The sequence below is a fragment of the Oreochromis aureus genome, linkage group 23 (assembly GCF_013358895.1).
Source record: "Oreochromis aureus strain Israel breed Guangdong linkage group 23, ZZ_aureus, whole genome shotgun sequence".
Classification (NCBI taxonomy): domain Eukaryota; kingdom Metazoa; phylum Chordata; class Actinopteri; order Cichliformes; family Cichlidae; genus Oreochromis; species Oreochromis aureus.
The window spans coordinates 12,972,278-12,993,909 of NC_052963.1; the positions used below are offsets into that span (position 1 = coordinate 12,972,278).

Here is a 21,632-nt window from a genome sequence, read left to right on the forward strand (position 1 = left end):
GTCTATATTTAGTCACGTTAAGCAAGCTGGTAACAGCAAAAACACAAAATTTGTTGGTGAGGCTACAAGTTTCTTACATTGTAACTTTTTTTGTGATGTCCTGCCTATTTGGCGCTGAAAGAGGCCACCCAAACACGTTTTTGAAAACAACAGGACTTATCAGGTTACCTCAAATAAGTCAAAATATATGGACCAAAAACAAACATCCATTAAAGAGGACATAAATGAACAGACTGGTTCTCAGGAGGATATACTATATATATTTAGTATGCTCTGAGTTAACTGACTTTGGTATGTAAAGTCAATGAAATAGTTCTTTAATGACATTATTAACAAACAGAACTCACACATTAGTGGTAAAAATGCCATAAATCAGATCTTGCTCAGGTAAGTAGAAGGTGCTCTGGAGCTCGTTGTAGTAAAAGGGGATTTCTCCTGAGCGTGAGCAGTTGAGGCGAGCCTTCATGAAGGTGGTCCAGGTGTCCTCCAGTAGAAAGCGTCCACCCATATCATTCTTACAGACCCGAGCCACTCGAGAGAACACCATTTTCCCACAGTCATTTTCCACCGCAGTTTCCCTCAGGAAGAAGTAGGCAAAACGACCAATTTCATAAACGGACACAAAATGAGGCTCTAGAAGAATAGAAGAGGCAGAGACACAGGTCATGTGATGGATCAACAAAAGAACGATGAAAAGGACAAATCCGTGTGGTGCTTTGTTAACCGTTGAGCCATTTAGAGTTGTACTGGGCGGTGCGCAGGGGCGGCATGTTGCCCAGGCTCCTGTAGATCACTGGGTCACGTCCAGAGAAATCAATCACTGTGGCAGCATACAGCTCGCCCTTTTCTGTGATCATGGCAGTGGAGTTGTGACGCGGGTCGTAGGGACATCGGGCAACACCATTCACAGTGTCTAACACCTGACTGAGGTTAGAAATCTGACAGAAAGAAGGGAAAACTGAACTAAGCATTTCCTGCTATTTTAGGGGATTGACAAGCAATTTTGTCCTTACTGTTTTTATCGCTTTATTCACATTATTTCAAAACTTTTAATGAATTTCAAAACTTTTAATAATGTAATCTTCAGTTTCTACCATTTCCCAAATGCACAAAGCTGCTGAAGACATTTGAGGATCACAAAGGCGCCAAAACTATTTATAATTACTAAATATAATTACAAAATATATAGAGAAAAGATAAATTAGCTAATCAAAGTGACTAGAAAAAAATGACTTTTATTGTTAGATTTCTTGATTTTATCCTTTTAAAATTCCATGTCCTTTTTCCATTTTACATTGGGATCTAGCAACTTATAATTGCCTTTCTTTTAATTACCCCAAAAGGATTTTAGACTATAAAATATGTTTTTTCTTGTCATATAGTTTCATTAATTCTACTTAAGTGCAAAAACTGGCATTTTACTAACCTGCCTGGTTATGCAGATAGGGGTAAAAGCATTGGTCCCACATGTGAAGAGCGTCCTTCCGCTTATCAGCAAAACCCGTACATAGTTTTGGCATTCACCCTGCAGACAAATACACTGGGACTCAGTTTTCCTGTTTCATGAGATGCATCAAAATGTCCAGTATAATATAATCATGTAATAACATAATCCAGTCTAACGTAATATGTTTCTGAATACACAGACAAATATCTGTATTTCAGTCACAGCACAATACCTCCGATTTGCCTTTGCTCTGACATGAGCGCTTTGTGTCTTCATCGGATGCCCAATCTGTTGCCTGAGGAGAAATGTTTAATTGTAGAATTTTTTTTATATTGGAACTTTATATTTAATAGCAGATACTGTTAAAATGTTTAAAAATAAAATGTCTTTGACAGTAGTTCATTTTTATGTAGTCTTAACCTTACCTGTATGAGGGAGGTATTATTCAAACTCAGTCTGAAGAGGAAATTTCTGTAAAAGATATTTTATTTTACAGCTAAAACAACAGACTGCTCACAATAGCAGTGTACAGCATATAAATGTTAACCTCTAGTATCTCCCAACTTCTGTCCAGACACAGTTTGATCAAAACACATTTGTGGCGCCTGTGCAATATAATTGTATAGCTTGTGTAGCTGGATTTTTTCGTCTTCCTTTTGGGTCTTTTTGCTCCATTTAAGAACTGTCTTTACCCTTTAGTGCCGTCTTTGGGCTTTCAGGACTTTGTGTTTTTATTTAAAAAAATGTTGCTGTGTGTATTTTCCTTGTTTATGTCCAGAAATATCATCATTTAAGAATTGGGGGCTTGTCCAGGATATGAACTCTGGAACGCTTCTATGATGACACATCATGTATCCACTTTACACCACTGTATGCTAGTAACATGCTGTATGATTACTGTTTGAGTAATGCATGCTATTTGGTACCTTGCTCCTACAACAAGCTGGTTTCGTCTCAGGTCCAAAGCAAGTTGGGAGAAGTCCTTTGCACCTGGATGTGAGAACTCAGACACCCAAGACCTCAATGCTGGATGCACAAAGAATTAAATGATGAGGAGTGAGGGGAAAAAATAAGAAGGTGTTAGGAAAAAGTGTATAAAAGTAAGTGAAAACAAAAGCAGGAAAGGATAACATGAAATATGAGAGACAAGAGAAGAAGAAGATGAAAAAGATCCATTATCCAGTGTTTGCCTTTTGCCAGCTTTACAACTCATCTTTAATCTTAGGGCCTAAGACCAGAAAGGAGGCTTTTAAACAGACTGAAAGTACTGATTTATTTTCCAAAATTATAGGGTAGGACATAAAGATCTGGAAGTCTCCCAATTTTCATATTATATTCCTTGTTCTAATTAATTAGCAATCTCTTGAAATAATTTATCTTGAATTCAACAACATAAATTTACCATCACATAAGACTGCTCAATGTCAAAGTAATAAGATGAGTAAGGCATATCTATCAGGTCTTTACTTTTTTCTCAACTTGTGCAGTTGTCTCAGATTTTTTTAAGGACACACTGCATACCATACTGAGATATTACAGACTTTTACATTGTAGCTCTTTGGGACACACCTTGTTGGTAGAAAATTCAATTTTATGTCTTTCCATTAAACAAATGGGAACAAATTATTTGTTTTGTAACAGGTTGCTAGTCGCAAAGTGCCTAAAGATACACAAAGAACTACTTTAAATTTTGATCTTTCCTAAGTTGTCCATTGTGTGTAGACCCAACACTGGTTCATTGCTTGAGTAAGGTGCCTTTTTTGCCAGGTCAAGTACAAGAACTGAACTAAAAACATGTGAAAAAGACACCATCCAATCCTGAAGCAACATTGCTCAAAACCAATTTAAAAGATAACAAGTATGTCTGGCTCCCTTTAAGCAACACATAAAGAAATGAGGGGTGGCTTAAGACTTTTCCATCTTCTCAAGAACTTTGTTTTGAAAGTTTGTTTATAACTTTAGTTTATCATGGTTGACAGTACATGCCCTTAATTGAAAACCACCACCTGAGCAGTATGACAGCGAATCAGAACTGAACGGTAAATACAGTCGCTTTAGCTGTTTTACATGAGCTTCGGGGAGTGTGAACAAACCACATACAAATTAATGCTTCCTGCAATGTTTCAGAGCAAATTACCGCTGCTGCCTCTCAGGAATAAATGCCTGTTCCTCTCATTTGATAGCCAGCTTGTGGGAAAAAAATGTATCAACAACAAAAGCAGCACGGTTTGCCAGGCAAACACTTTGAGCTGAATGTAAACTGACATCCAGTCAAAATAATGACATCAAAGGCCCTTTCACAGTCATTAGACAGCTGAAGAAGAGCATTTAATGAGGCCATGCTGCAGACACAACATCAACACCTTTATTAATTTCACATAAATCTTTACATTCAATTATTTTGCAGAAATTGCCAAGCACAGTTCCAACTTTCAACGTGTCTTTTGTAAACCTCGATGCATGAGATAAACACAGTTCCAACAAATCCTTATTAATGCAAGTTAATTCCAACTAAGAGTTCATAGTGCTGCCAGATTTCACAACCTTATATTAAAGTCACGCTTCACACTTTGTATTGGTTAATCTCAATTAATGTCACATAAAACAACAAATTGAAAGGTTATGAGCAACCAGCGTGTCAAGATGCTTATTAGAAACTGAACTATCATTCTTGTCTGGTCTCAGTTCTGCTTTGAATAGCTCTGAAAGAGGGCAACAAAACAACATGAATACAAACCATCACTTGAACAGCAGTGATTTTCGGAGAGCTATTGAATCCAAATTGCTTTTGTGCACTTGCCTGTGCACATAATGAGCTGCTGCAAAGCGGACAAGTGCAGGCAGTCTAAGTCTCTCATTCAAAATACCAATCTGACAGCTGACGGAGAAACGACTTGTTCTAATTTCTTGGACTTTCTCTTTTAAGTCCAAGAAATTAGTTAACTACAGGGAATCAGAAATCGACACTCATTCTTGCAACAAAAAAGCCATTAACTAAGAGCGTCTAGTTTCATCGGCCTTATATTTCAGATTTCAGAACTGTCTACACTTTGCATTATGTAAGTTGGCGTCTGCTGCTTGTGAACTTCTTTGCATTTTAGCAATTTTATTTAACAAACTGAGCAGACACAGGAAAGAAAATAAGATTACAGCAATTATCATTGTTATTACTGAACCTGGATCCTTTATTAGGGATACCTTGCTGGTGTCAGGTCAGACCTGCTCTTGGCTTCAGAAGAACTTTAATTCTTATGGCATAAATTGAACAAGATGCTGGAAACATTCCTCACAGATTTTGGACGTGATCGAGTCATACAGTTGCTAGATTTGAAATCAGTGTCAGATGATATGAGCTTTATCCTGTTGGGAGCAGCCATCAGACGATGAGTCTACTGTGGTTATACAAGGACAGACATGGTGAGCAGCAAGACTCAGGTAGGCTGTGGAGTTTAAACAATCAACTGGTATTAAGTGTGCCACACCATTATACCACCATCAGTCTGACCCATTGTTACAAAGCAATGGGTCATCGTGGAAATGGAAATCGTGTTCACAATTCTGACCCTACATTTGAATCAATACGCATCACATCAGGCGATTTTCCAGTGTTTCCACCTGTTGTTAATTTTGGTGATAATTGTAACCTCAGTTTCCTGTTCTTAGCTGACAGGAGGGTTTCCCGGCGTGGTCTTCTGCTGCTGCTTCTGAGGGTGCAAAGACGCTGTTCTGCATGCCTTGGCTATTTGGGAAAATCCAGCAGATCGGCAGTTTCTGAAATAATCATCTTTCTCAATCATCTTTCTTCCCAATTCAGATGCTTGGTTTCTTTGGTCCATTTCTTCTGATTTACTGTGTATTTCCTGTGTATTCTGTGCTTCCTTGTCTGCTCTTGTGTCATTTCCTGCTTTACTTTATTGTTTGTTGTTTTCTTGTGTTCTATGTACCTCTTGTCTTTGTCTTTTTCCACCACTACAATGCCCTGATTGCTTCCACCTGTTATCGTTTTACCTTGCTATACATGGTGGCTTTTTGTGTCTCCCTTTGTCAGTTGTTACTTTTTGGTTTCTTTATAGATTTCTACAATTTCTATATCAGTTAAAACTCACCTTTTGCTTGTTATGTCATCTTCAATCTGTGTCCTGTGTTTTTCTCTTCTTTTCAGACGGAAACATAACTTGTCCAGGATAAGGATAATTATTAGCTAATATTGCTGTTCCTTGTCTATTTCCATTTCCAGTGGCATTTAACAAACATATTTTCTCAAAAGCTGTAGACTATTGTGGGTTTTATGGTAGGTTACAATATGGCCGTGATAGCAACAGAATAAGCCGTGCAACAGCGTTTAGACAGCAGTGATTAGAGCAACAAAAGTTGGTGAAATGACATTCTAAAAGTTTAAAGCTTTTATGGATTTGGACAAGACTTTTGTGCAAGCACCCAGGCTGCTGTGCTGATAAATTTTCATGAGAACATTTTTTGAATGCAAACTAATCAATCGCTGTTGCTGTGGTGGAGATTGTTGAATATACAAACCCAATAAAAATCAGTTTTTAAAGAGCGGCGAATGAAATGTTGAGAGATGGCATTGATTTAAAGTTGGTGGATAAGTGAAGATTGTTATACAATTATGCAATCGTTATTTAACTTTACAAAGGATCATAAAATGTTTGTGACCCAACCAAACCTCCTTCACAAAGATACCATTTCAGCTTCAGTGACTCTTTATTGCTTGTGTAGCAGGGTCTGGCCAGAGAACCTCCTTGTGTTTCCAAGAAAAAATTATACAAAGTTAAAGTAAACATTACCAAGGGATCTTTAGATCCATATATGTACGTTCTTATTCAATGAAGCACTGGAGTAAAGGCACTGTTTAGCAGCCATGGTTTGACATGAGAGTATGAACAAAATGTTGGGGTGATAAAATGAGACCACACTGTTATTAGAAGGGGCAGACATATATACAGGGTTTTTTTCATACTTTAATTTAAATCGAAAATGTATATCTTATGTAGCCTTTTGCATACAGTTGGTCCTCATACAACCCTTAACCCATAGCCTTTACGCCACTTATTCAAGCAAAAGATGCATTATGATTTACAATAAGGCTACCACACTGCTTGCTCACAACAACCTGCTTAAAGAGCCTGAATTTGAGAACTGTAGACAATCTAGGAAATGCATGCATGTCTACAACTTTGCCTACTTCTCAACATCAGCATGACAACCCAATCGTTGTGTGATAAGGTTAAGATCTCTGATCTTGATCTTGGTCTTGATCATCAATCACTTTAAAAGTGGGCTCAAAGAAACACGGCCTTTGTGTGCGTGACTCTTTTCAATTCGCCGACTTTCTCATATATTTGTGAGTGTGTATTCTTACATTAAAAAAAACGACACAAATTATGTTGTTTAAAAACAGAAATTGTCTTGTGGAAAATAGATACACTGACCTCTTTTCACACTGGGTAAATGCGCAAGCAACGCAGTCTCTTACTTCAGCTAAAAAAGTGTCTCCCTTCAGCATGAACTTTGGTGCTAGCTTGGGGCCTTTGTTCAGTTTGGCATGTGCACACGAGATGCTACGATGGGGTGGGCCTAAACTAAAGTGATTAAAATTTACAAAGTTCCTGATTTTGCAAGCGTGCCTTCATTTTTGAGCCCTAACTTCATTCGTGGGCCTCCCTCCCCACTCTATGGGTGGTGTGTTTCTTTGCTCACCTTGGTAGGAAACAACAGGATGTTCCTTTCTGCTGCAGTCTGCAGGCTTGATGTGAGGCTCCTCTGACAGACACATGGATAAAGAGATGACCAGCACAAGGCCACAGGGGGAGAGGGCCCATACCCCCCACCCTGATGTTACCATAGTTACAACCGCATCCAGTCTTCTATCAGGACCTCAGGAATCACCTGTCGGAGCAGAAGTGATATCTGTCAATCAACCAGACAGTAATTTCAGGGAGAGTAAACCAATCAGCCTTGTGACAAATAAATATCCTTATATTTTTTGGCATTTAGATAATCACTCTAGAAAACTCAATACATCAGTGCTGGACTCTAAAAATCCATATCCACTCAGTAATAGCTTACACTTGCACACACTCTCTTCTCTCCGTCCTCCTGCCCATTCATCTAAATTAATTTTGCCAGTCGACCGGCCCCGCTGTCCCTGCTCAGTTTCTGTCTGTCTGCTTTTGGTGTCCATCGCCTCAGTGTCAGCAGGACTCGGTCATGGCTAATTCACCTCAAAAGGCCAGAGCCGCCAATCTTCACTAAGGCCAGCTCTCAAACTTTGGGTGCCTCTTTCTGACTGAGGGGATCCATTCAGAGATGAGCCCCGGGCACAGAGCCAAACAGGAGGGTGTGCCACATGAAGGGTCGAATTCATTTTATATGAATCAGAATCTGCTCAAAGGTGATGATCTGATGGTGACTTTAGGCACAAAGATCAAAGGCTCTTTTATGTAGTTTACAAATTTCCATCCAGCTGGGTCAGACAAGTATCAGACTTTTGCTTTCTCGCGTGCAGCACACAGAGGGATACTGGAGGCAGCCTTCAAGATACTCTTTTAGGTATAAGTAAATGCAGCCACATACTAGCTGTAGCATACATACTGACGCTTTGCATACATACTGACGCTGGCAAGTTAGTTACAGGCTAACGTCTAATCCAAATGTGTTGGGTCTTTGTGTTTTCACGTGCACTTCTGTGGGGCTACGTCTAGAAAAGTTCACGGATGCCGCCCACGTGTAGAAATGGTTTACCTGTCCTGTCAGGATGAAGTGGATCAATGTAGGCATTGGGTCAGGCTGCTAAAGAAACAGCAGCAAGTCCAAAGAAGAGGCCACAATCTGACCCCCAGTGTCAGCAGATTAATTATTGCAAATACAGATAAATGTCACTTTTTGCTCACCACTGTGAGGTTGCTGACATGGGGACATCCAGGTCAAACATTCAGGTTTTCTACTCAACTTGAGCACTCAAAGCCCTTTACACAACATGCTTCATTCACCCATTCACAGAAGCTTTTTTTCCAAGTGCTTTCTATCTAACATTCACACTCCAATGGAGTGGACTTCCTGAGCTGCAGCCATCCAAAATGGAGGACCATACTGTAAAAAAAATGAATGCTTCCTATTTGTTTTTATTGTTTTAAAGGAAAAATGTCTGAATATAGAGAAATAAACTTGTTAGAAACCTTAAAAAGGCATTTTCTCATTTATTTAGAAATTCACAGACTGGAAACAGAGCAAGACAGGAGAGAAGAGTGACACCCACCAATAAAGGATGTTACTATCACTTTTCAGTAGCTGTATGCATTCATCAAGATATTTAACGTTTGCTAAATTTAAAAAAAATGTGGATGCAAACAAGGATAAAGACCTTTAAATGTTTTTGCATGTGAAATTACTCTGTGTATGAGCTCTGAAATGGAAAAAATGTCTTTTGAATCATCTAATAAATTTCAGTTTTAAGCTCCATTCCTGGACTGGCCAGTGAACCATTCGGATGTGAGCAAGCGTTTAAGTAGCAGCTGAAGACTAACTAAAGGAGACACCTTCACCATGAGAGCATGTGAAATGCCTGAATCTAGCTACACTGTCGCCTGAGGGTTAGGCGGTACTAGAGCACAAATTTGACTCAGAAAATGTCTGAGCTGAGTGATAAATGAGTTTATGGAAAAGGCCATAATGTTCCAACTATGTATTGAAAACTTTTGAACATCCTCAACACTACAGGGCAGCATATTTCTTGCCCATTCACAGTGGCTTCTTTTTCTTTAACCCTTAAACCAGTCTCAGTGCAGCTGCTACGCACTACAAAGAATGGAGGCGGTGAATGTCTGCCTGTCTACTGCTCACTGGGAGGACTGAATACGTGTGGAGGCAGAGGTTTTTCAGCCTGCTGGGTCTTACATTGCTGCTTAATGAAGCGACAGGAGCAGAGCCTCCACCGCTGGCCTCGCCTTTGTTACGGGGCCACGGTCCTCTCACCGCGCAAAGGCTGGCCAGTGAGAGGCCTAATGTTCTGGGGTTTGTCTATTCAGGCCAACGAGGGGGAGCGACAGTGGACGTCAGTCAGATTCTTCGGGGGCAGTAGGAAATGTGAGGACGCAGGCTCTCCCTTGGTGATTAGCCTTAGTTAAAGACAAAGAGCGCATATTCATCATCCTCTGTCTACATGACAAAGTGTGCTAGGACCTCTGTATGGTTTAGTTAAGTTTAGTCAAGTAACACCCAGACTCTTTAGACACACTATGAGCCCAACTAACTGCACTGATATTTTCCAGGAATGTTTTTAACTGTGCTTTAACAAAAGCATTGTGCTCCCTTCTTTGCTTCTGAGAGAAGGTAGTCACCTCTAATATGACCATGAAAGTTCACTTGTCGCCAACACTATTCCTAAGTACTGCCTCCCAAAGCTGTTTAGCTGTGGCTGTATATTTGTCCTGTTTGCACATCTTATATATTAAATGTACCCTGTAACAGGGAAATTTGATAAGTTCTCTCCAGAAATACCCTGATATTTTACAGTAAGCCTGCTAGTATCCACAATAAAACTTTCAGTTGATGCTGTGTAGAATATAAGCTTTACACTATGATGCTGTCAGCTGGTTGACTTTCATTAGAGTCTTATTTGAGTATTGCAATCTCCAACATCATAGCTGTGTGTCCAATCGTGTTTGTGAACTATAACAACATATTGCTAATACAGCTTCTATTCCTTGTACTGCCAGGTTACAGACTGTTGCTGCACCAACATTTTGACAGCTACAAAAGGTGGCCATACCAAATATTGACTGTACTGTACAGATTCCTTCTGTCTCTTATATACTGTAAATGTATACTGTAATGTTTAGTAAATCAGTGCGTCTCTTTCCCAATTTTCCTGAAAAATATAAAGGAATGAGTAGAAATGAGGGGTGGCTAAAGGCTTTTATTCAATACTGTATTTAAACAAACAAACAAATACTTTTTTTCTGAAATGTTTCAACATAAGTCATATGAATTTAACATAATCTGAAAAAAAAAGGTAAGCAGATTGCTGCCCCTCCCTGAGCCTGGTTCTGCTGGAGGTTTCCTGTTTAAATGGTAGTTTTCCTTCCCACTGTCGCCAAGTGCTTGCTCATAGGGGGTGGTCTGACTGCTGGTGTTTTTTCTGTATTATTTCAGGGTCTTTACCTTACAAATATAAAGCGCCTTAAGGAGACTGTTGTGATTTGGCAGTATATAAAAAACATTGGATTAGCTGAGTTTAATTGAAATCTGAAGTAAGCAAATGACCGCATCAGTACAGAGGACATATACTACACATAAAATAAGCAGATGGTCGTGTGATGCTTCTAAATGTGGTTTGAGTGATTAGATGTAATATTATGGACCCGACAGTGGCAGACGGACCTGAGCTACAGACTTTTGACTTTGTTATAGAAAGTTGGAAGTAAATTGCTTCAAAAATAAAATCAGAGAGCTGTTTTCCCAGAGACGGAGCGTGTCTGAACATTCATTCATTCGTGTAGCTGGCTGCGATAGAAAAACACCATATAGAAATAACAACTTGTGATGGGATTAGAAACACAGAGTCTGCAATTCATGTGACCGGTCCGTGTTTGGACTGTGTGGGAAAAAAATCCCCCGGGAACACAAAGTGAACATGTGACCACCACACTGGAGCAACACAGCCAGGATTTTAAGGCAGGGCCATGTCAGCAAATAAAGCTGAGGACTGGGCCGCCCTGTATCAACACAGCTAAGCATGACAGGTGTATACTCAAACCCCTGCTGCCTGCCGATTTGTCTCTCCTACTTCACTCTCTCCCTGTGATTCCTCTGCAACAGCAAAAGCTGATTCAAACATCTCGCGGACAAAACTACACACTACAAATCTAAGATGCTTGTGCGTCTGCTGAAACATGAAGAGAACTTCATTTTCCTGCAGCAACTCCAAAACCTCACACAAAGACATTAAACTGTAACCTGCACTCAAATTCTGCAGCAGTATTTAAGGCTGAATATTTTTTCTGTTTGCTTTTCATTTTATTGGGATGCCTTTTCACCATAGATATATTAGTAGATTACATTTGCTCTGGAATTGTTTCACGATTGCAAACTACTGTATTGATCGTTCTGCAGCTTGTTGAGGCAAGACTGAATGAAACTGCATCTGTTAAATATTTAAAGGAGATACACAGCAATGCAATCAAGCATTTGCTGCGTTATCACGTGACCATCTATATGGATCCAAACAAGCGGTTAAGGATTGTGCTCGTTACTAGCAAATGTGACATTGAAAGTAACTTCTCCTGACCAAAGTAGTCACTACAAGTGGCCTCAGAGTCATTAGCAGCACTAGCCTGGGAGACGGGTCTGTTGTCCATCACGTCCTGCGATGTAAACCAACCCTGCAAACAGAATCAGCTCGTGGCTACCTTCCACTTTCACATCTGTGCCCATATATAGACTCTTTATCTGCCATTGTAATTTACTTTGACATTTATTGCTGGCACTTGAGTTGTAGAAGTTTCTTAAGCTAAAAAAAAAAGAGCTTTATGTGGCAAAAAAGGTTAAACTAATTCCCCTTACACATTCACACCAAATGGCACTCAGAGTCAATACAGAGCTTATTAAATGTGCTTGAACTTTTCCTGCAGTACAGATAGTTTGATTCTTATATTAAAATCTATCATGATATATGCAGGCCACTTTAATCGGTATATCTTGGTTGGAGCCAGACTCTTACCACTGTTGGTTCCAGAACGGACTTAATTCTTCACGGCACAGATTCAACAAGGTGCTGGAAACACTCCTCAGGAATTCTGCTCCATATTAACACAGCACCATCACACAGGTGCTGCTGATTTGTTGGCTGCACATCCATGATGGGAATCCCCCATTCTACCACATCCGAAAGGTGCTCTATTGGATTGAGAGCTGGTGTGTGTCAGGACTATGAAGGCCATTTGAGTGCAGTGAACTCATTGTCATGTTCAACAGGTGATTTGAGCTTTTGAGGTGCTTCCAGCCATCAGAAGATGGGTACCCTGTGGTCATAAAGTGATGATCAGCAACAATACTCAAATAGGTTGTGGTAGATAAACAATGCTCGGTTAGAGTGTGGCCATGCACCATTCCAGCACTGATAGAAGGATGGATCCATGCTTTCATGTTTTTCACACTAAATTCTGAGTCTACCGTCCAAATGTCAAAGCAGACCAGGCAACATTTTTCCAATCTTGTGTTGTCCAATTCTGGTGAGACCGTGCAAACTGTAGCCTCAGTTTCCTTTTCTTCTGCTGTAGTCTAGATGAGTACCGCAACATTAACAGACAGAAACACAACAAAAATCAAATGTCTGGCACAGCAGAAGACCAAGAGCTTGTCCCTCAGAGCAAATCATCAAACGTTTGGAAATACTTTGGATTTAGGGCAAGTGATGTTAACTAATAATAAGTTACAGTGTCTGCACCATAACTTATTACAACTGCTTGAAAACGCACCATGAACTGCAGGATTATTAACGCATGAAGGCCAAGAGACACAACGCAATAGTTGCAAAAGTGAATCATCCGCCATGCACTCAGGCGTCCATAAAAGCAAGCCTGTACAGCGCGTCTGCATATCCATCCAGCTCACAAAGACCTATTGAAATCATCGAGGCAATCGCGTGCTATTTGGCCAAAGATATGTGTCCACTAAACATGGTGAGTAATGAAGGATCATCGTGGACAAAAGATGTTTTCCCCTCATGCAATTAATTTTCTAAATTGGCAAAACCGACATTGTACACAAACTATCATAATGGTTTGGAAAAAACTGGAGTGGAAGACTTTATATTTTGCTTCTAGGATGCACTCAATCATCAGTGCAAATCAAGTAAAAATAGGTTTTTGTGAAGATGTTTTAACTAACTGACTAACCAAGAAGTGCAGCACAATGTAAAAATGAAAGTAGTGCCTTGCTGATTTAATTTCATGTTAAGTTTTAGTAAAGTTCATTGTATTTACATATTTATGGTATTGAACATCAGCAGGATCGTACAGCACAATTAAAACATTTCTGTCACTAAAATGAAAGGATAAATAACTTAACTGTAATGTTAATATCAATCAGAATAACAGTGATAATCACAATCGTGCAGCTCTAGGTTATTTGCGTTACTGTTGCTTTCCTTTCAGGTTAAAGCAGTCTGGCCACTCTCCTCTGACCTCTGACATCAGCGAGGCATTTTCACCCAGAGACCTCCCGCTCATACTCAGAATGACCATGCCATGTTCAGAGTGAAAAATGTTGGGGAAAAAATTCCTTCTCAACAACTTTGCAGAAGTGACCCACACGGGGTATTATTACAAACCTTCAAACAGAGGCTGTGTCATGTCTTCAGAAGCCAGACAGTTTGTTTTCTTTCTCGGGTTGTTTGAAAATGTAAAAGTGACCCAGCAACTCCTTAGAAAAGTCAGGAAAAGTATATAAAAAAAAGTTCCCCCCCCCCGTTTTCCTTCCCCTTACACGCTACAGCTACACAAGTAGAAGCCGCTGATGTTTCTCCCCTGGTTCAACATTTAAGTGGAAATGTGTGTAGTGACACACTGACAAGTGTTTGGACAGAGCAGCAGTGCCTCTGCAGCACTTTGTCACAATTGTACAAACTTCACACAGCAGAGGCCTTTGTCAAATCCTCCATTTTTCTTTCTGGACTCTTTCCCTGCTGCTTTTTATTGTGAGATTTCTTGAATATAGTGATTTTTTTTTCTGTTTCTGAGCAACAACTACTTCTGCTGATGCCAGAGTGATTCGCAGTGGTGTTCATGCAAAATTTAAGAAACATGGAACTTCCCCTCGCCTCTATTTGAGGAGCCATGCAAGCTCACTTTGACTTTTTCCTCTTAGAAGAACTAAACAAGCGTATCCCGGAGAACTTAGGAGGACTCTGATAGAGGCCAAAGAGATGCCCCCTTCATGGAGTGTGGGCCCAGAGCTTGAGTTGACTCTAAGTAAAAAAACAAGTCATGGATGAACCTCTTTTGTGAGCCATGTGACCGGCAGGTTATTAAGCTTTAATACGTCAGCTCGGCAACTGTGAAGGGGCCGTTTCCTTTTCTGTCAGCATGAGTAACCTCTTCCCTCATTTCTTGCAAAACAGCTATTATAGGTAATTATCCATGTCGTGATCTGCCTACAAAAAGACGCACTACAGAAGACCTTGAAACTGCTTTTTAGCACTTCCGCTACACCGGCTACAAACCGAGCACCCGACAACACTGGGTGCGCGCGTTAAGTGTGCTTCATTAAAATCCAGACAAGTCCTCTTCACGGAGGAACTCTATGACAGCGAAATTAATTACGAGTAATTATTTCTTCATTCAGAAGCCCTGTAATTTGTTCCTGCGTGGCATCAAAAATAAAAGGAGGGAGTCCAGCATCTGACCCTTGTATATCAGCCTCTTGTCTAAACTCTCTCCACCCGAATTTTTGGACAGCGTCCAACTATCATGAAAAGAAAGAGTGAACACCAACCCCCCACCCCACCCCACTACACCCCACTACAAAAAAAACAACAAAAAAACTGGATTCCAAAGTCCAAATTCCTCCTTGAGTAAAAAAAGAAAGAAAGGACAACATCAAAACACTGAATCAGATTGCTAAAATTTTCTTTCTGACTGCAGCTCCTGCTCGCCCTCACCTATAAGGAGCACTGATATTGATTACCAATGAAGTCAGTTGATGGAGATTTGTTAGCTGGAGCAAATGGACACTGAGAGGGCACCCAAAGTCCCTCCATCAAAATATTCAGAGAGGACCATTTCCGAGGCAGTGTTCTCAGCTCCTTCCTACCGGGGTGAATGGCCTCTCTGTGCAACCTGCCAACTATCTGCCAATGGCTGCTCTCTTTTACAAGTGAATAGACTGAGTTTAGCCACAGTTAAAAAGACACACTAACGTGCCATGGCTGCGCCACAATGGCCGCCCGGGTAATTTGCCAAACCTAATGATGCCGGTTTGGCCCGGGCGAGAGGAGGTAGAGAGCAGGAATCCTAAAGAGGCACACAGCTGCACTGATCCCTCTCTTCCTATCTCTCTCCTCGCTCCTCCCCGTCTCCCTCCGTCCTCTTATCATGATCTCCATTTCTTTTGCTTTGCTTTTTTGCCAGATGACACGACTGGGATGTATAACCAAACACGTACAGCTGCAATCACTCTCTGTCAATACCCGCTGCCCCACTTGAAGGGAGCCGCTCTGTCAGTAGACATGATTGAAGATTATTGGTTGGACAGCTCATTCCCTGTAACATGAATTTCGATGTGAAGCCAGGGTGATGGAAAAATCACAGAAAACAAACAGGAAAAAAAAGAAAACGGCATCCCATGGCCTTAGCTACGCTTGAACGGCACAACAACAATTTATTTCACATTTTTATGCATCAAACTTGTAGTTTTATCCATTAAGCAGTTGTTGAAGAGTTGTGGTGTCACTGATCAAGATGTTTATATCAATAATTGGTTAAATTACAGCTACATTATAGCTACTTTAATGCCAACCGAAATGCCATCTGCTCTATCAAGAGATGCATTTTTTATATACTTAGCTCTGAATGGCAAAAAAGTTAGTTCATGTAGTATGCATGACTGCTAATGATTATCTCAGAGTGGATGATGCAGAAACGGAGCTCTGCTCTAATGCTTGTATTGATCTAAAATTTTTAAAAGACAGTAGTTGTGTTTCACTTCACGGCAAGACTGATAATCAATATTTAAGGAGCTGTGCAGAAGCTACAAACACTCTTGATATGGAGGAGATGGTTTGCAAAGGTGCCAAACTGTGCCAAGAGTGCTAACCACCACACAACAGGGGTATTCAGCTGCATGTTAAGTTAATTTGTGATTCTAAATTACATCTAGGGTTGAATGTGGGCGTCAGTGTTAGGCCTGTGACAAAGTGGTGAGCTGGCCAGGGTGTACCCTGCCTCTTGCCCTGTGACCTCTGGGACACTCTGAATTTGGAAGGCAGAAGATGGATGCATTCAACAAAAGTCCACCCATAAAGAAAAGAAATACATTAATTCACATGTTATAAGAGTGCAGACAGCACTGATGTGTTAAATTGTACACATCCTTTATGAGTGTTTTAACATTTGGTATTAAAATCTTTTCCTCCAGGTGTCCAGTTGAACTCTGTGTACAGATTTTCCTGCTGGATGTCAAATCAGCTTAATAAGGAAGGGCTAGATGAGAAGGTGAAGAGAAATGTGCCCCAGACCGCCTCGGCAAATAGTCTGAGTGATCTGATCACAGAGAGTCTTAGCGCTTGTTTACATTTGTATTGACTACTGTCCACTTTTGATCTGATCAGCCAAGATGAACTTTAAACTCAAGTGTTAACAGAGTTTAGATTACAAAGTGCAGCTGCCAAAACAAATCATAGAGATCAATCCCCATCTCTCTAATCTGTATTAAGAGTTCCTTCACATACTAAACAGTCATCTGTAGACAAAGAGCAGTATTCAGGCATAGAAAACATTCAGAAGAATTTCAGAAAGAACATTATTTGATGAACTTCCAGCACTGAAAATCAATCTTGCCCAACAAGTCTACCAGGACTGAAGCAGACTGCTGGTCACAGAGCTATAGTTGTTGTTATTATACTATTTCTGGCCTGGTTGGAGGAGATTTGTACAGTACTGGTAGTAGTAGTAGTAATTGTAGACACCATGGCCATAAGTGCAGTCAAAACAAACTACTGTCAGACTCTTCCAAGCAATGCCTAGTGATTTGACTGGTAGACGACAGATGGTGCACAACGATATGTTGGCAAATTAATAAAGTCTATCTAGATGCCAATCCACCCAAATTTTTCTCCCAAAAAAATCTTATTCATGCTGTAATGAAATACCAAATGACAGCCAGCCTTTATGGTCAAAAGATGTAAAATAACGAAATTAATATTATGTCTTGGACCTCAACTGATTTATGAATGGGCCGATATTAGCCAACAAATGAAATGAAATTTAAAAAGTAAAGAAGAGATATAAGAAACTTTAACCATGTTATGAGGATTGATGTTGCATAGTTTGTCCACCAGAGGGCACTCTGCAAACTACCCTGTAACACACGTGATTGGAACGCCACAAACACAATAACCAGAACATCTGAACAGAGTTGGGCAGAGTGTAACGCTTGAGTGTAGGTATTTGGCTACATAGAGGGGTTTGTCAACCTACGCAAAGGTGCTGGCCCTCCAAAAACCAAATTGGGTGTAGCTCAACTCTATGTCAGTCAAAAGTTGATTGGTTGACAAGCCAAAGGAGTGACAGGAGAAGCGTGAAAAAACATCAAAGACGGGTTTCACTTTGTTCGTTATAACCTTGCTCGTCTCCATGGCTGACCAATGGTACAACAACAGCACAAGCAATAGTAGCCCTTGTTGTACCACAAACTTGGACACTGCCTCCATCTGAGAAGAGATGATCTCTGCAGGTAGACGGGCAGCCTGTAGCTCCCTACAGTCTTCAGAGAGACATGCTGAGCTCATAAAGGAGTACATAAATAACTACACAATAATTTTAGGGAAATCTTTTTCTGTTTCATGTGACCTACAGATAAAAATATTGCCTGTTATATCTGACTTTTAAATCACCAACTACTGATATTGGTCCTAAAAGCCCTATATTGTTAAAGCTACTGCGTTCTACATATAAGCCCTTTACTGATAAAACTATATTCCTAATGAATCCATTTTGCAATCACCAACATTTTGATTAGCAACTTTAATTTCATTCATAGTAACTGATTAAAATGACTCGTAAATATCTTACTCCCCAAAACTGTGCACGGCAAATACAAACTGAGTTAATATTATTATTCCAAATACGACTGTCTTGGGTTTTGAATTTCTTGGGTGGCTGACAGTCTGAGCATTTTAATTACTAATCCACTGCACATAACCGATGCTGCTGTCATGGAAAATCTCATAAGACCTGGTCCTTATAACCCACCAGAACATATTTGTGAAAATTATCATGGCTACTATTTTCCACTAACGACTAATTTCCATAAATGATGCTCAAAGTGTAAAAACACCCCAAAGACATTAATCAGCAAACTGTTGGTGCTGTGATTAACTAGATGACAGCATGATGTCAGTAATTAATTGAAGAGTAAAAGGCGACTAATTGCAATTTTAAATATAAATAAATAAGAATGCTGCTCTGTGGGAAAACATCAAACAGGAACATTACACTCGCACACGTGCAACATGTGGCTTTTGCTTCAGAAAGGCTTCATTACTGAAGTGGAAAAAAAACCCCAAACCCACACACACATTCAGACATAATAACCCAGACTAAGGGTATTGATCCAGGGCTGGGAGTTTCCTCTGTCTCCCCTGCTTCTCTCCACCCCATTCCTCTGTCAGTTTTAGCACTTATGCCTTAACCAGAACAAAGGAAACATCCACTACACGTTACACAAACACATCCCCACATGTAGTCTCCAAAGTCACAGCTAGGGTGATGTACGCTGAAGATGAGCGAGGGGGGAAAAAAAGAGAGGAGGGGTAGGTGAAGGGTCATATTATAGATGATTAGAGAAGAAATGAGCCCGCAGTGACATGAAAACTGACAGGCAGGCAGAAAAAAAACCAGGCAGAAAAAAGTAGACACAAAGACAGAAAGGACAGGACAACACAAAAGAATAAGCAGTTGCAGTGATGGAGCCAATCTCCGCATGGGATACGTGAAAGCAATGCACACACGCCGCACAAATATCACACAGAAGAAAATAAACTTACTAGTTCACCATCAGCACCAGACAGATTCGGCAGATGAACGAGCGTGGCACAGATCCCGGCGCTTCACATGGTGGGAGAGAGCGCGAGACAGAGAGACAGAGAGAGAGAGAGAAAGGAAGAGGAATGAAAAACAAGAGAGGGAGAACTTGTTACACATCGGCACACAGTGGCACGCTGACCAGAGAGTGTGCAGGGAGGTGAGGGGAGGTAAAGGGGTGTGTGAGTGTGTGTGTGTGTGTGTTTGTGATGGGGGAAAATAAGGGAGGGGGGCAAAGAATTTCTATTTGTGCAGAGCAAACTGTTAACTCAATAGACAGAGATGTTCTGCCCTGTGTGAGATCCAGTTTTAGATTCTCTTAAAGAATTAGGTCACAGTATGGCGGGAGCCGGCTTGAGCATTTGAATTAGTTGTGGTTTGTCCCTATTACAAGCTCAGTATTGCTGTGCTTTTGCACTGCATTTAAGACTGATGACTTATCGACATGTCCTGTTATTTACTAATAGTCACCTCAGACTGATGCACTGATGGAGAGTAGCTGATTAGCAGACAAAGTAACTGCAGACCAACACTTCTTTATGAGTCCTAAAGAATAATCGAAAATACTGAGCTAGCATCTTGAGCATAGAGTGTATATAAAATATAGACATCATCACTGTGGTGTCACCTGTTGATTAACAACAGGAGTGTTTAAGGTTTTTCAAGCTGGGATGTATCTGACTGTGAAAATGAGAACGCCGCTTGATTTAAGGATGGGCATGTCGTTAGCCAATGAGCATGCCCGGGATAAACCTCCTTTCTGGCTCTGATAATAACCATAATTTACAAAATGTACTTGATGTTTTGTTCAGTGGTGGACCAACCAGAAACACAATCCTCTGCTTTTAAGGCAGATTCCACTTTGGCTTCACTTTTCAGACTTGGAAGCTACGTGCATGTTTTATTCAGTCTATAATCTTAAGCTAAAGCAAATGGCATGTAAATGCACACCTTTAATCTTGAGTTAAAGGGGCTGGCTTTGGATGAAAGCAGCCATACGCCAAATCAATCGATCATCTTATCATGCAAGCACAAATAACTCAAAAGCTGGTGAAAATCATGATTCCCAGATAGTATTGGTAAAATACATTAAAAGGCCAAAACAAGCAATAAGAAAGCTGAGCACAAGCCCACCATCGTGATCAATGGTAAATGGACTGGTACTTACATAGCTCTTCTTTCCTTTAACTGAGCACTCAAAGCCCTTTTGAGCACTTAAAACACTAGGAGTGCTCAAGAGATAAGAGTCCCGCTGTTGCACTTCTCTCCTTTGCCCTCTTTCATGTGTGCTCAGTGGAGCAGAGGAAATACATGTGGTGAAACGGTGAGCAGAGGAGAGCAGCAAAACATAAGCAGAGACCTCGCACGGAAATCAGATGAAAAAGGTGCACATAATGGGTGAGCAGGTAGGTTTCCAGAAGGCAGCAAAGCAGAAGGCAGACTTCCAGAATCTGACTGGGACACCTGTCAATCAATGTGACCACACCCCTAACTCAGTTATGAAGGTGGATAAGTTATTTAAAAAATGCCCTTTTATTGTTGTAAATTTGAGCATTTTAACATGGTTTGAAACCACCTTAAACACACACCTAGTGTTGCTGGGTTTGCTATATTATATAGTGTGGCAGAAACAATCAGCAACAGATAGATAATGGATGATAGAAAAATGTTTAAATCTGGATTTGTATGGTGAGTCACTTCTATCTGAGAAGCATTCTGAAGTAAAAGAAAATGTGTTTACGGCAAAACCTTTTACGTTAGTGCTAAGAATTAAAACGCAGCGACGCACGCACTCTCAAACTAACTATTTATGCTTTAATCAGCAGGCACAAAGGCAGACAAAAAAGAGGTTAAGTGCTCTCAGCTACATCTGAAATCATCTGGATACTAAAGTGAGACTTGGTGTTGGTTGAACACAGCTGCAGTCGCACCGATGTGTAAATGAATCAGGAGACAGAGTCAACACCAAATTCCATTAGTTCAGACAAACATTTTGTTTGCCTAAACAAAGAAATCCAGACTTCCCTCTTGAGAGACCCGATGCCCAGCAGAAAACTGTGATAACATCCGCTAATAAATTTAACTTACTGTGACCCATTAAGGGCAAAAAAGTTCAAACACAAGCACGAGTACCTTTTCAACTGAATACGAATACTTTAAATACTCTAAAGAAACTAGCTGTGGATTTTTTTGTTAGCTGTAGAATAATTAGAGATCAAGTCAGAAAACATGAGCCTAACTCTTTAACTCTTGATGCAGTGAATAAATTTGATATTGACAGCTGTGAGTCAGCCTCATTTTCCCATCAGGCTTTACAGAAACTTCATCCAGTGGATGTTAGAGGCGGATGGATCAATCCAAATATC

The 21,632-nt window shown here is 40.4% G+C and overlaps 1 protein-coding gene across 1 annotated transcript in view; it reads right to left on the reverse strand.

Moving 5' to 3' along the window:
- The window catches only part of LOC116327313 (semaphorin-5B-like), a 43,887-nt gene that overhangs the window by 14,626 nt on the left and 7,629 nt on the right, over positions 1 to 21,632 (reverse strand). Inside the window, exons 2-9 of the mRNA XM_031748866.2 lie at positions 19,230 to 19,290; positions 7,166 to 7,354; positions 2,374 to 2,473; positions 1,873 to 1,918; positions 1,680 to 1,742; positions 1,427 to 1,525; positions 725 to 938; positions 348 to 633 (exon numbers count right to left, since the gene is read on the reverse strand). Coding sequence (XP_031604726.1) covers positions 348 to 633; positions 725 to 938; positions 1,427 to 1,525; positions 1,680 to 1,742; positions 1,873 to 1,918; positions 2,374 to 2,473; positions 7,166 to 7,310 — 953 coding nt within the window. The 5' untranslated portion in view covers positions 7,311 to 7,354; positions 19,230 to 19,290. The remainder of the gene's footprint in view (positions 1 to 347; positions 634 to 724; positions 939 to 1,426; positions 1,526 to 1,679; positions 1,743 to 1,872; positions 1,919 to 2,373; positions 2,474 to 7,165; positions 7,355 to 19,229; positions 19,291 to 21,632) is intronic.